The following is a 12,747-nucleotide window of genomic DNA, read 5'->3' as shown; positions in this document are numbered from 1 at the left end:
AACTTTTTTCCGGCCTTGGTGTTAATAAACAATTTTCTGCCTTTGAATATTCTGCTGCGTATTTCTTTTCCATTATAAATTTAATTTTTGATTTAGTTTGAAATCATGTTGTCTGGCATATGTAGAAAAAGGGAGAAGTGTGTGCGGTTTTGTGTCTTAGTTGCAGTGATTAGAAATGTACTTCTGGTTTTGTGATTCTTAAATTTGAGCATTCCTTTTTTAAAAGATTTAACTTGTGTCTAAGATTTATCTGCCGTTTGCTTTCCCGATCTTATTGAGATAAGAATCATGAAATATTTGAGAACAATTGATAGCCCTGTCAGCTGTTTCAGCCCATCAGTATTTTGACCTTCTCATCTATTTCGGGTTTTTTTAACGTTACCAAACATTTTCAATAAAATAAGATTTTGCTGCATTTTGTTTCTTTTGCTGACAGTGGTTTAAGTTTCTACAATTTTTAGATCAGACAAGGGGAGGTAATGAGTTAATGGTTTAATACAAAAGGTAATTAATGCCTTCCGCCGCAATTACGGTTTTATTTGTGAAGTTTTGACGCATCGATTCGGTTCCGGAATTCTTCCGGCTATGTTTTTTATTTCGTCGTCATGATTTTTGTTACGACCATATGACGTCACAACCACTTCAAATCTGCTTTTTGTTCATTTGTTCATGCAATTTCAACTAGAGTGCGTGTGTGACGTCATTTTTCGCTCTTAGTGGAGCGAGTTTTTTTGTTCATCCGCGTGATTTAATTTTTGGTCACACTTGACTTACCTCGCTCTCAAAAATGACTTCCTCACTTTGAAATTGACTTTTATTTACTCTAATTCAAAGAGATAAGGTCAAATGGGTGTGTTTCACTCTAAATGAAAGTAATTTGAGAGCAGCTATTAGAGGCAGAACTTATAAAAATTTTTAAATCAAAATATCATATCAGCCTTGAAAAGACGATTTTTTTGTCTGTCTTTTTTACTGTTTTTTTTAGAGTAGATCTACGAAGCTATTGCGGCTATATTCTGGCAATCTGCCAGCTATGTTCCAGTTTTAGTTTTATTTCTCTAACGTTTGAAAATTCGCCTTCACTTATCTAACTGTTCGATGAGAAGATTAGAAATGATTGGGGTCTGTGCATTATACGAAGTCTATATATTGGTCTAATTTTTCGTACAATTTAAGGTATTATGTTAATTTATCATCTACTTGCGACGGTGAAAACGTTTTTCTCTAAAAACTAGAAGTCAACCCAGTAAAGATGCTAGTTTGCCCTATTTGCTTCAATCTCTACAAACCAAGTGAAGATATTGTAATTTTAAAGTGTGGCCATCTCTATCATAAAACTTGCGTGGAGCAATGGTTTTCTAATAAACCGAGGAATCAAAAAGAATGCCCCCATTGTCGGAAGAAAGTTACTGGCAAATTCGGTCAAGTATTTGGGCAGTTCGATTCAGATGCCCAGTTTCCGTCATCTCCTTCTCCAAGCAGCATGACTGCAATCTCATCAACATCAGTGAGCAGTGGAAGCAATTCAATTTTGGAGAAATTCAATATTATTAAAGAAAAATTTTTGGGGACCAAAAAAGTAAGTGGCCTTTACAGTGAGCTTAAGTCTATTTATTGTACGGTAAATCTTACGTACTTGATATGAATCTAATAAATGAAAGAATAATCAAGAAATTACTGAATCTAATCTGTACAGATAATCTAATCTTCGGACTTTCGGTATGTGAGACGAAAAGCATAAACGTTCAATTCAACTGTGCTGCGATAATGTCAATAGACAAAACGGGTTTCCAAAACAATCTAAACGTGAAGGTCGACAGGTACTTATTTTGGTAATGCTTGCACTACTACAATAAAGTAATGATTACGTCGCTCCATGTTAATAGTGATTGTATTTTTAAAATGTAAATTACAACATCCTCATATATACATACGTAATATGAAGAGAAATATAAAATACTTACTCTCAAATATTTGTCCAGTGCTAAGAAAGATTATAGTTAAATACAAAACTATCAAAAAAACTAGTGGGTGTCACATTCAAAACTTGAGCAAACGCTTAAGAAGAACAAAAACGTTAGAATCCGTTGAGCCGTCCCTCGTGAACAGTGGCAGGAGAATTTTCCATTAATTCGTTTTTTTTCGCAACGACAGACATCCTCTGAAACAGAGAAAGCAACTTCGAAGAAGAGCGAATCTGATCTTTGTTCGAATAACGGGAATGACGTCATCGTACTGTTCCACTGCAGGCAAAAACTAGTGGGTTAAATGTACTATGCTCTACGTCAATCTCCCGTTGTACGTATTTCGCTCTTTGACTCATAATACTTGTGAGCAGCTGGCAAGCTTTTCGGACAAGATTTTGACAGCGGGTTGAAGCTCTCAACATCGAAGAATGTTCGGACAAAGGAGTTCTCCCATAGGCCTGTGGTTTTGATGTCAAGTGTTGCATCATCATCAACAGTGGTTGCATTACTCGAGAAGGTCTCGCCTTAGAGCGGCTGTAGATGAGGCTCGATTTGAACATCATGGCATTTTTCGTCTAGGAGTCTGGCAACAGTGTCTCTGATATGATTATGCTCACCTTTTGCGCAATGCAAGGCATCTGCCACTGAAAAAATTTTCCGCAGGCACATTGGCAGGGTACTTTTTATATTACATTCATATCTCAGACATCAAGATCTCTAAACGCTGATCTCTATACTTTGAACGCTGAAGAGCTTTTAGCCAATTCGATAAAGCTTGTTCAGAAGCTAGTGTCTGAAGTTATTTCTGAGATTCAGATGCTCTGTCTAGAACTTTTCGGGTTTTCAGACAACCGATTTCTGATTTGGCTCTCTTGATGCTCTGCTTTAATTGGACTCAGATCTTTGTTCAGGCAGTCTTATATTTGAATTGACCACGAGAAAAATCAATAGGCAGTTGAACATTCAAACCTCCCAAGCGCAGTGGTAAGGAAATAAGTTCTCTTCGGTGGTGATATGATTTCCAGTAATTGATGCAAATAGTTCTTTGGATATTTGAGATTCCACTTTTGTGTAATTTGCGAATATTTCGTTTCTTATTGGTCGATACAGTTTGAGCCTGCTTCTTCTGAGCCAGGAACCGAAACTAGAACAAGTGTGCCATCTGTGATTTCAACCTTGGTGTCCTGAAACAAATCATTTGCTCTTTCAGATGTGTTGTAATCAGCTGGCATTTGGAGCGTTAAGGTAACCAAATGAGGGGCCATATTCCTTTTGATTATCAACAGTGCAAGAGAGAGAGAGAGAGAGAGGGAGAAAAGAAAGAAAGAGAGAGGTGAGTTAAGTGTACGTGTGAATGAAATTTTGTGCGAGAGAGAGAGAGAGAAGTAACGGCCGAAAAAACTAAATTTCTGTCTGTAATACAAAGTATATGGGAGTCACGATGATTTCCTATCACGTCTCAGAGAAGAAGTACGCTTTTGTATCTTCGAAACACTCAAAAAGCGGCCAACCCCGAAGAGGAGTTGTAAAAACAAAGTTTATTTCAGGATTGAGGGATCATGAAGCAAAATTTAGTATATTGGACTGTATTACAACAAAACCAGCAATGTCGGTTAATGAAATAATGGAGAGTTTACAGTTCGGAAGTCCAGCAACGGCTTTTGCAAGCTCTTCGTCAGGTTAAAAGTCTTTTAAAGTGAAAGAAGTTGGAAACGACTTCATAAAGACATTTTGAAAAACGAACGAAAAATTTGCCGCTAAAAAAAGCAACCGTATATGTGCACTAGTTGTGGAGGTGAGTCACATTCTAGTAGAAACTGTCCAGCGCTAAGTAAATATGCAACAACTGAGAAAAGGTGGGACAGTTCTCAAAAAATTGTGTTGAAGCAAACCCCAACCAAATACAGGTAAGTACAATAAACAGAATACGTTTTTTGAAGAAACGCTTTTATACTGAAGAAAAAATCTTTAGCTTGTGTACGACTTGGGAATATATCTGAATGAATAACTAATTGAAAATGCAGGTAGACACAGCTGCAGATAGCACGATGATATGAAAAATATGGACTGAGCTTAGTAAACCTCAGTTAGCCTAATTGTTATGATAAACTTATTAAATAGTCTCCATAGGCACCCGGGAGGCTATTTAATTTCGTTTCAGCTTCTGATTGCAATCATTTACTGGATCAGTAGAGGCCGGACATTCTTTGGGTAGCCCCAGTTATAGGGGATTTCAGATTCCGGCGGAAGGTATTCTTTTGCAATGATCGCTGCAATTTATCACTTGTCAAACCATTTTTATTACTTGTCAAACAATACCGAGCCTCAGATAGGTTTCACTGGTATCTGACTTTTCCAAAGCATACGAAGCCTCAGATAGGTTTCACTGGTATCTGACTACTTTTCTTGTACCTATTTATTTAGATATTAAACAAGATTTGTCTACGATTCCATATTTGGTATCAAGCATTTGGCGGGAGCGTTCTCCGCATCTGCTTGATTGCTTCCTTACATTTTTGGCCATCCTAAATAATTTTCTTAGTCAAATATTTGGTGTGAGCGTTCTCCACATTTGTTTGACTAATTAGTTTAGGCCCTAGCGGCCACTTCGCTTAGTCCCCCTTTTACCCAAGGTTACAATGGTGCCCCCACCACCGCCCGAACCTCCCTGCAATATTTGTAACGAGCCTTGCAATGTACAAGGGAGTGCATTTTGTGTCAAATGTAAGAAAATATAAGTTCTTTAGGTGTTTGGGAATTTCAAGTACTGCAAATATCAGAGGAATGATCTTCTGGTCATGTGCTGGTTGTACTCCTAGCTTTACTGCAGAACTATCTGCGCCTGACAGAATCACGGCCGTTGAGCAGAAACTCGATTGTGTTGATTCTTTGATCCGCGAGGTGACAATGCTACAAAATGAGATAGCGTTGATAAAGAAACCGGAATTCCCTTTTCTAAAAGCTGCAAAAAGTGGACCCAGCAGGACTCGAAACGACAGCTCATCCAGTTATCACAGTGCGACGGTAAACAAAATGAGAGGGGCGGATGATTCTGAATTTGAAACTGTACAGAGAAAAGTAAGATCAACTAAGGAGGTAACAACGGGAACGAACACCAATCCAGCAGTCATCAAGGGTGTCAAAAAGCCCCCGAAGCGTCGTCATTTATATGTAGGTCGATTGAGTCAGAACATAACGGCATCAGAAATGGAGGAGTATTGTGTAGAAAATAACGTCGAACTACTTCACATTCGCCAAATTTCGAAGTCAGAGCCTCACCTGAAAGCCTTCCATTGTATTTAAGTTTGATGAAGAGAAAGTCGAAACGACAGCTCATCCAGTTATCACAGTGCGACGGTAAACAAAAAGAGAGGGGCGGATGATTCTGAATTTGAAACTGTACAGAGAAAAGTAAGATCAACTAAGGAGGTAACAACGGGAACGAACACCAATCCAGCAGTCATCAAGGGTGTCAAAAAGCCCCCGAAGCGTCGTCATTTATATGTAGGTCGATTGAGTCAGAACATAACGGCATCAGAAATGGAGGAGTATTGTGTAGAAAATAACGTCGAACTACTTCACATTCGCCAAATTTCGAAGTCAGAGCCTCACCTGAAAGCCTTCCATTGTATTTAAGTTTGATGAAGAGAAAGTTGAGTTACCTGATTTCTGGCCTGAAGACGTTACGGTGTCAAGATTTTACCTGAATCAAGCCGCCCGTGATTGGCTAAAAAAAGTGGTTCAAAATTGACTAGTAAGTCCTCCATTAAAACAATGATCGAAGAAACAAAGATCTACAGAACTAAACATTTGTCTACATAATGTACGATCTATCAGGAACAAAACGAAAGATGTAAATGCCCTCTTGGAAGTAAATATTAGTTTGGGAGTATTTATAGAATCGTGGATTACGAACAACTCAGATGACAATTTTATTCTAAAGCAGTGTTGTCCCCGGGGTTTCTTTTCTATAGTGCACCAAGGGTGAATAAAAGAGGAGGTGGAATTTGCCTCTTTTACAGATATGATATCCATTTGGAAAATTTTGAAAAGTTTACCTCTGCATTTTTTGAATGTTGTTATGCCTCTTTAACTGTTGGGGCTACCAGTTATTTAGTAATCGCTGTTTATCGACCACCTGGATTAAATTTTATATCTTTCATTGATCACGTTGGGGCTACCAGTTATTTAGTAATCGCTGTTTATCGACCACCTGGATTACATTTTAAATCTTTCGTTGATCACTTTACTGTTCTTTTTGAAGAGAAAAGGCAACAATTAGACAAGATTGTTTTGCTAGGTGATTTTAACATATCACTAAATGTAAATAACCATGCATCAAAAATGTGGAACTCATTTTTTGAAGATTTCGGCCTAACTCAGTACGTCTCCGAGAAAACACATAGAAGTGGTGGGATTCTTGACCATGTTATTGCGTCAAACAATATTTTAATTAATGTTAAATCGAATAGCTTCATTACTTCTTCGGACCACTCGTTTATTTGTTTCAGCAGTTATAAACAACGCAAATCTTAACAACGTTTGATGTATAGAAATTGGAAGAAGTTTCACCCTGATGGTTTTATTAAGTTATTGAAGTCGTGCTCAAAGTTAGATGTTGCCTCAAGTATTGATGAAGCATGGGATATGTATCTAAGGTTTGAGGAGAATATTTTGGATTCCTTTCTACCACTCAAAATAAAGACATTTACTAAGCATTAATGCCCATTCTTTGACGACGAGCTTTTGAGATTGAAACGAAAGAAGAGAAAAGCAGAGCGTAAATACAGAAAGTCGAAAACATCTATACTGAAATCTGAATATGAAAATGTTACCCATATGTGTTTTGAAAAATTCCTAGAGAAGCGTAGATTGTACATAGAGAATGCGTTGATGGAAAATTGTAGCCGTAAAAAGTTTGCCACATTAAAATTGCTTCTTGGTCAAGATGTAGAACAGCTCTTCAACGAGTTCTTTATATCTAAAGTGGAGAGTATTATTGCATCGATTCCGACTGCGATAGGTCCTGAAATTCTGAAAACTGAAGTTAACTCAATGTATTCGTTCACAGAGTTGTCGATAAGTCAGTTTAGAGATTTAATTTCGGCGTCGTCAAACAGTACATGTCCACTGGACATCATTCCGACAAATCTTGTAAAGTCATTTCCAGATTATTATTTTCTCGACCTCCTAAAACTTCTTAAGCTTTCGCTGAAGGCGGGATATTTCCCCCAGTCCTTTAAAATGGCCATTGTTAAGCCCCACTTGAAGAAAGCAAATTCTGACAAAGAGGATCTTTCAAATTATCGACCTATCTCAAACCTAAGTTACATTTCAAAACTATTAGAACGTGCGGCTTTCATGCAAATGCGTGAACACCTTGAAAAGAATAGTGTCTTAAGCAAATGCCAAAGTGCCTACAGGAAATTTTTTCTACAGAAACAGCGCTGGTTAAGGTTACAAATGATCTGCTCCTCAATTTAGATAGGACAAAAAGCACTTTTTATATTGGACTTGTTCTATCAGCTGCCTTTGACACTCTCGATCATGAATTACTTCTTTAAATTCTTGAAACAGGTTTGGGTTTCAAAGATAAAGTGCTTAGCTTTTTAAATAGTTATCTGAGTATTAGATCGGAAAATGTGTTGATTGATGGTGAGTATTCGATGCCAAGAACTATAAAAACGGATGTTTCTCAAGGATCTATTCTAGGTCCCCATTCTTTTTTCATGCTATCTTGTTCCTCTGGAAGTTCTATTTGAATGTCTTGGTGTCAATTATCATTTTTATGCCGATGACACTGTTATCTATTTTGTTTACCATTCTTCGATAAATCAGGGGGCTTTTGATTTGATACTTACGACTCTGCAAAAGTGGTTCAGTGGTGCTAAGCTCCGATTAAACTCGAATAAAACTGAATGCATGTTTGTTAGTAGAAAGAATAGTTTAAATAGCGATTTTGAACTTTCAACGGATGCGAATTTTTCTAACAATGTTAACTTTATTGGGCTTCAACTTAGATTCCAGACTTTCATATGCGAAACAAGTTAGTTCCGTGTGCCGGAGATGTTATTATTTCCTGCGAAAAATTTGTTCCATCAGAGATACAGTCGACAGAAAGTCGTTGATCGAATTAGTTCGGGTAATGATTCTCTCGCGACTAGATTACTGCAACTCACTGTACTATGGACTACCTGTTAATATTATACAGAAATTACAGCGTATAATGAACTCAGCATGTCTCATTTTTAGGCTATCACCTGGTTCACCAACAGCAAATTATATCAAAGAGCTTCATTGGCTAACCATGAAACAACGTAGCCTCTACAAAATTCTACTTTTTTGGTCACCGTTTAGTTCACCATCCGTGGAAAATTCCGATGTATCAAGGCGCATTAGTTTTCAGAAATGACAGGGTGACTAGATGCCAATATGCGTACAATTTAAAGGTTCCTAATGTCACAACTGCATTTGGGCGAAGATCCTTCAGTTTTGCTGTTCCTTTCGAATGGAATAAGTTGCCTTTTGAGATGAAACTAATACCCCATGAAATTGATTATCGCAAAAAACTGAAAACTTTTTTATTTTATTTTCGATTTTGAAAACACTTTTGAGTTTAAAAATGGTGCGTAAACCTATAATAATAATAGATGTTAGAATAAGATATCTCGAAGCTTATAAGGCTCATCAATTAACGCTTTAGGATCACTTACTTCATCACTTAGGATCACCTGCTTCATCACTTACTTTTGACGTTGAATGGAACCGCCAGCGGAAAAACTCGTAGTGCACTCCTTCTATAGCAATTTTGTTCAACTCACGTGCAAGGAGCTGGGTAGGGCATATGAATTATGAATAGCGTGGAAGATGGAGGGGAAAATTCTGCGGAAGTTCTCAAGAGTTAACTTTGTATTCAGATTGTTGATTGCATTTTTCGCATCAATTAGAAGTGGAGCTTCTTTCTGGTCGCTTCTTTCTGAATTCTTTTCGGGTTTTCAGACAACCGATTTCTGATGTTTTCTCTTTTGATGCCCTGATTTAATTTGACTCCGATCTTCTTTGTTCAGGCAGTCTTATATTTGAATTGACCACGAGAAAAATCACTCGGCAGTTGAATAAGCGCAGTGGTAATGAAATAAGTTCTCTCTTCGATGGTGAGTTGATTTCCAGTAATTGATGCAAATAGTTTTTTGGATATTTGAGATTCCACTTTTGTGTAAATTGCGGTTATATCGTTTCGTATTGGTCGATCCAGTTGGAGCCCGCTTCATCTGATGCACGAACCGAGCTTAGAACAAGTGTGCCATCTGTGACTTCAACCTTGGTGTTCTGAAACAGTTCATTTGCTCTTTCAGATGTGTTTTTGTAATCAGCTGGCTTTTCGGAGCGTTCGGGTAAGCAAATGAGGGGCCATGTTTTTATTATCAACAGTGCAAGAAGCGAGAGAGAGAGAGAGAGAGGTGAGTTAAGTGTAGGTGTGAATGAAATTTTGTGCGAAAGAGCGAGAGAGAGAGGGAGAGAAAGATAGAGAAGTAACGGCCGAAAAGGCTAAATATCTGTCCGTAATACGAAGTGTAAGGGGGTCAGACGATGATTTCTTATCACGTCTCAGAGAAGAAGTACGTTATTGTATCTTCAAAACACTCAAAAAGCGGTCAACCCTGAAGGGGAGTTGTGAAAACAAAGGGTTGAGGGACCCTGAAGCAAATTGAGGGATCCTGAGGAGTTGTGAAACCAAAGGATAGAGGGACCCTGAAGCAAAATTTTGAATACTGGACTGTATTACAAAACCAGCAATGTCGGTTAATGAAATGACGGAGAGTTTACAGCTCAGAAGTCTAGCAATGGCTTTTGCAAGCTGTTCGTAAAGCAAAAAGCCATTTAAAGTGAATAAAGTAGTTGGAAACAGCATCATGGAGGTGAGTCACATTCTAGTAGAAACTGTCCAGCGCTAAGTAAATATGCAACACCCGAGAAAAGGTGGGACAGTTCTCAAAATTGTTTGAAGCAAATCCCAACCAAATTCAGGTAGATACAATAAACAAAATAAGTTTTTTGAAAAAATAACTTTTATACTGAAGAAATAATCTTTAGCATGTCTACGACTTGGGAATATATCTGAATAAATAATTGAAAATGCCAGTAGACACAGGCGCAGATAGCAATGATATCATGAAAAATATGTACTGAGCTTAGTAAACCTCAGTTAGATGGTAAAATAAGATATCTCGAAGCTTATAAGGGTCATCAATTAACGCTTTAGGTTCACTTACCTTTGACGTTGAGTGGAACCGCCAGCAGACCACCTCGAGTAGTACACTCCTACTATAGCCATTTCCACTCACGTGCAAGTAGCTGGGTAGGGCATATGAATTATGAATAGCGTGGAAGATGGAGGGGGAAAATTCTGCGGAAGTTCTCAAGACCTAATTTTCTATTCAGATTGTTGATTGCATTTTTCGTATCAATTGGAAGTGTAGCTTCTTTCTGGTCGCGTGAAACTTGCTCTCATTTCGTGTATAGCATGTTTGATTCCGCAATTTTGTCCCGTGCAAAGCTGCGTTTTTTGCTAAGGAGCATTTGATCAATGAACAGACCGTCCACTATTGCTTTGCCGATAACGAGCCTGATAACTTCAGGACTAAACTATAGTGATTGTATAGGTGGCTTAGTTCTTAAATGCAGTAAAAGTAAGCATATGTAAGTATACATAATATCTATATCATTTTCCGGGTTTGCAGTAAATTTTTAAATGATTTCCAAAATTTCAAATCTAGCACCTCAGGATTTCATGTAACGGTCGGCAATAATTTTTTTGTTTAGCACGACTAACTGAGTTTTTGAAGTTTAGCTCCATTAAAGCGAGTTTTAATTAGTACTCCTGTCATTTGAGTTGATTATGCGTACTTATTTAGAATGTGGGATTGTCATCACTTTTGTTGGTTTCCTCGTTGTGCTTCCTTGCCAAGGATTCTGTTAGCTTACGGACTAAGGCGTTTGGTCGCCCCACTAACTCCTGCTTCTTGCCTCCTGTCGTCCACAAGTACTTCGTCCGTCATTTAACAATTTCCTGTAAGAGAGTTCTGATATTGAGATGTATTAGTTCGCCTTTTTCTACTTCATGTGGAGAAAACTTATAATGAGCAGCTTCAGACATCAGTTTTTTGCTTTAGTGCTCCATGTGACACCGCGTCTTTACCGATTAAGACTCGATCTCTTTTCAGTAATGCGTTTAGCAAATAATCGGAGCCATTATTATTCTGAGCTACAATGGAGATTAGGGACGCAGCTAAATTGCTTGCCGAGACAGGAGCTGCATCGATTATTTTTACATCACCATTAAAAAACGCAATTTGAAGATCTTCCAGGGTATTTTTGCGTGTATGGGCTATCAGAATTGTTCTTATCTGGTTTTCCTTAACAATATGCTCGCCCTCTTCAGAACTAGAGCTTTCACTGGACTCATTTTTATCATAGACATTGGGAAGGTCCGTATCAAACTGATTTTCAATTGCTACATCTAGCAAAATTTCTTTGGTTTGAACTTTCATCATAGAAGTCTGAAGCTCATTTGAGACCGATGCGCAGTTGATTATCTGAGGCCGAGGAGTTCGGTTTCTTGTGAGTAGAATGAGCTTCAGATTTTGTACCATGCAAATCAACATTTGCACAAACAATTGCAATTGCTGTCACCAAAGAAGTCGCTATAAAAAGTTGTTATCTCTTCGCCTTGATAAATAGGATTGAGAGCCCGCAGTCTGACACATTCTCTGGGTCAGACTGTGGGTCTGGACCACGATATCCACCTTTCATGTAGTAGACGCAATTAGATCTACAAGAATGGTTCGCCCATCGGGCTAGACCAACGAGAAACTTTTCAACCTGCTGGACGGACCAACTCTCGTTCACAGCTTTTTTCGAATACTTCGCAACCAGGCCCACAGAATTAGGAATCTCACCAGGTCTTATGACTTTGTCTGTTCTGTTTCGTAAACAAAATCCGCCGAAGTTATCAGGTTCTATATTTAAACATTCGGAAGACGCAGCTTGGTATGCATCACGAAGATCGCCTAAGAGCTGTTGAGACTTTTTATTCGAGCCGCGTTCAGCTTCAAGAAATTCTTTCCTTCATAATTTTGTTAATAACTTTGGACATTGCTCGTACTCCGAAGGAAACTCTATTGACAAGAGCTCCTGTGCTTGAGCTGAAAGCTCTGTTAATTCCGTTCAACGGAAAAATATAGTAATCTCTTCGCTTTCAATATTTTGTTGGGCAAACTGACTTCAATTTCTAAGGAAGCTTGTCCAAGATACAACAAAAAAATTGGAAATTCGAAAGACCGATTGAAGAAAAACTATCAACTCAGCTTTCAAAACATTAGCATGTAAATTGTAAACTAACGCTAATATCGAACAAGCAAAAAATGAATCAATCAAAAACAACTACCAAAAAATTGAGATCGTGATAAAAATTTATCAAAAACTCTAACTGCCTTTAACATAAACTGCGCTCATTGAAATGAATCAAACTCAAGCAAACGAAATTTAAAAATCAGCATACAACTGCAAACATTAAGTATTCAACAAGTAAGGACAACATCTGAGAGGGAACTAAAATTTAAAGGGTTCAAATTCTCAGAAGGAATGAATATCTTTAAGTTCAAGATTCGTGTTCAAGTTCATTGTCACTAGACTCTTCAAATGATGGGAGTTATTGTTTGCGCAGATAGGATTTCCTGTCTTGTCATGCTTGGTTTGCTTGCATCGCTCACCTTGCGGT

General features: G+C 38.0%; 1 protein-coding gene across 1 annotated transcript in view; it reads left to right on the top strand.

Annotated features, from left to right (window-relative positions):
• The first annotated feature begins 1,141 nt into the window (after positions 1-1,141).
• Positions 1,142-12,747, top strand: part of LOC142347902 (uncharacterized) — a 121,091-nt gene continuing 109,485 nt past the window's right edge. Inside the window, exon 1 of the mRNA XM_075399063.1 lies at positions 1,142-1,579. Coding sequence (XP_075255178.1) covers positions 1,253-1,579 — 327 coding nt within the window. The 5' untranslated portion in view covers positions 1,142-1,252. The remainder of the gene's footprint in view (positions 1,580-12,747) is intronic.

The sequence above is a fragment of the Convolutriloba macropyga genome, chromosome 10 (genome assembly GCF_964194025.1).
Source record: "Convolutriloba macropyga chromosome 10, txConMacr16.3, whole genome shotgun sequence".
In the NCBI taxonomy this organism is placed as follows: Eukaryota; Metazoa; Xenacoelomorpha; order Acoela; family Convolutidae; genus Convolutriloba; species Convolutriloba macropyga.
Note: the sequence above shows the minus strand (reverse complement) of the source record. Positions and strands in the feature narration are given on the sequence as shown.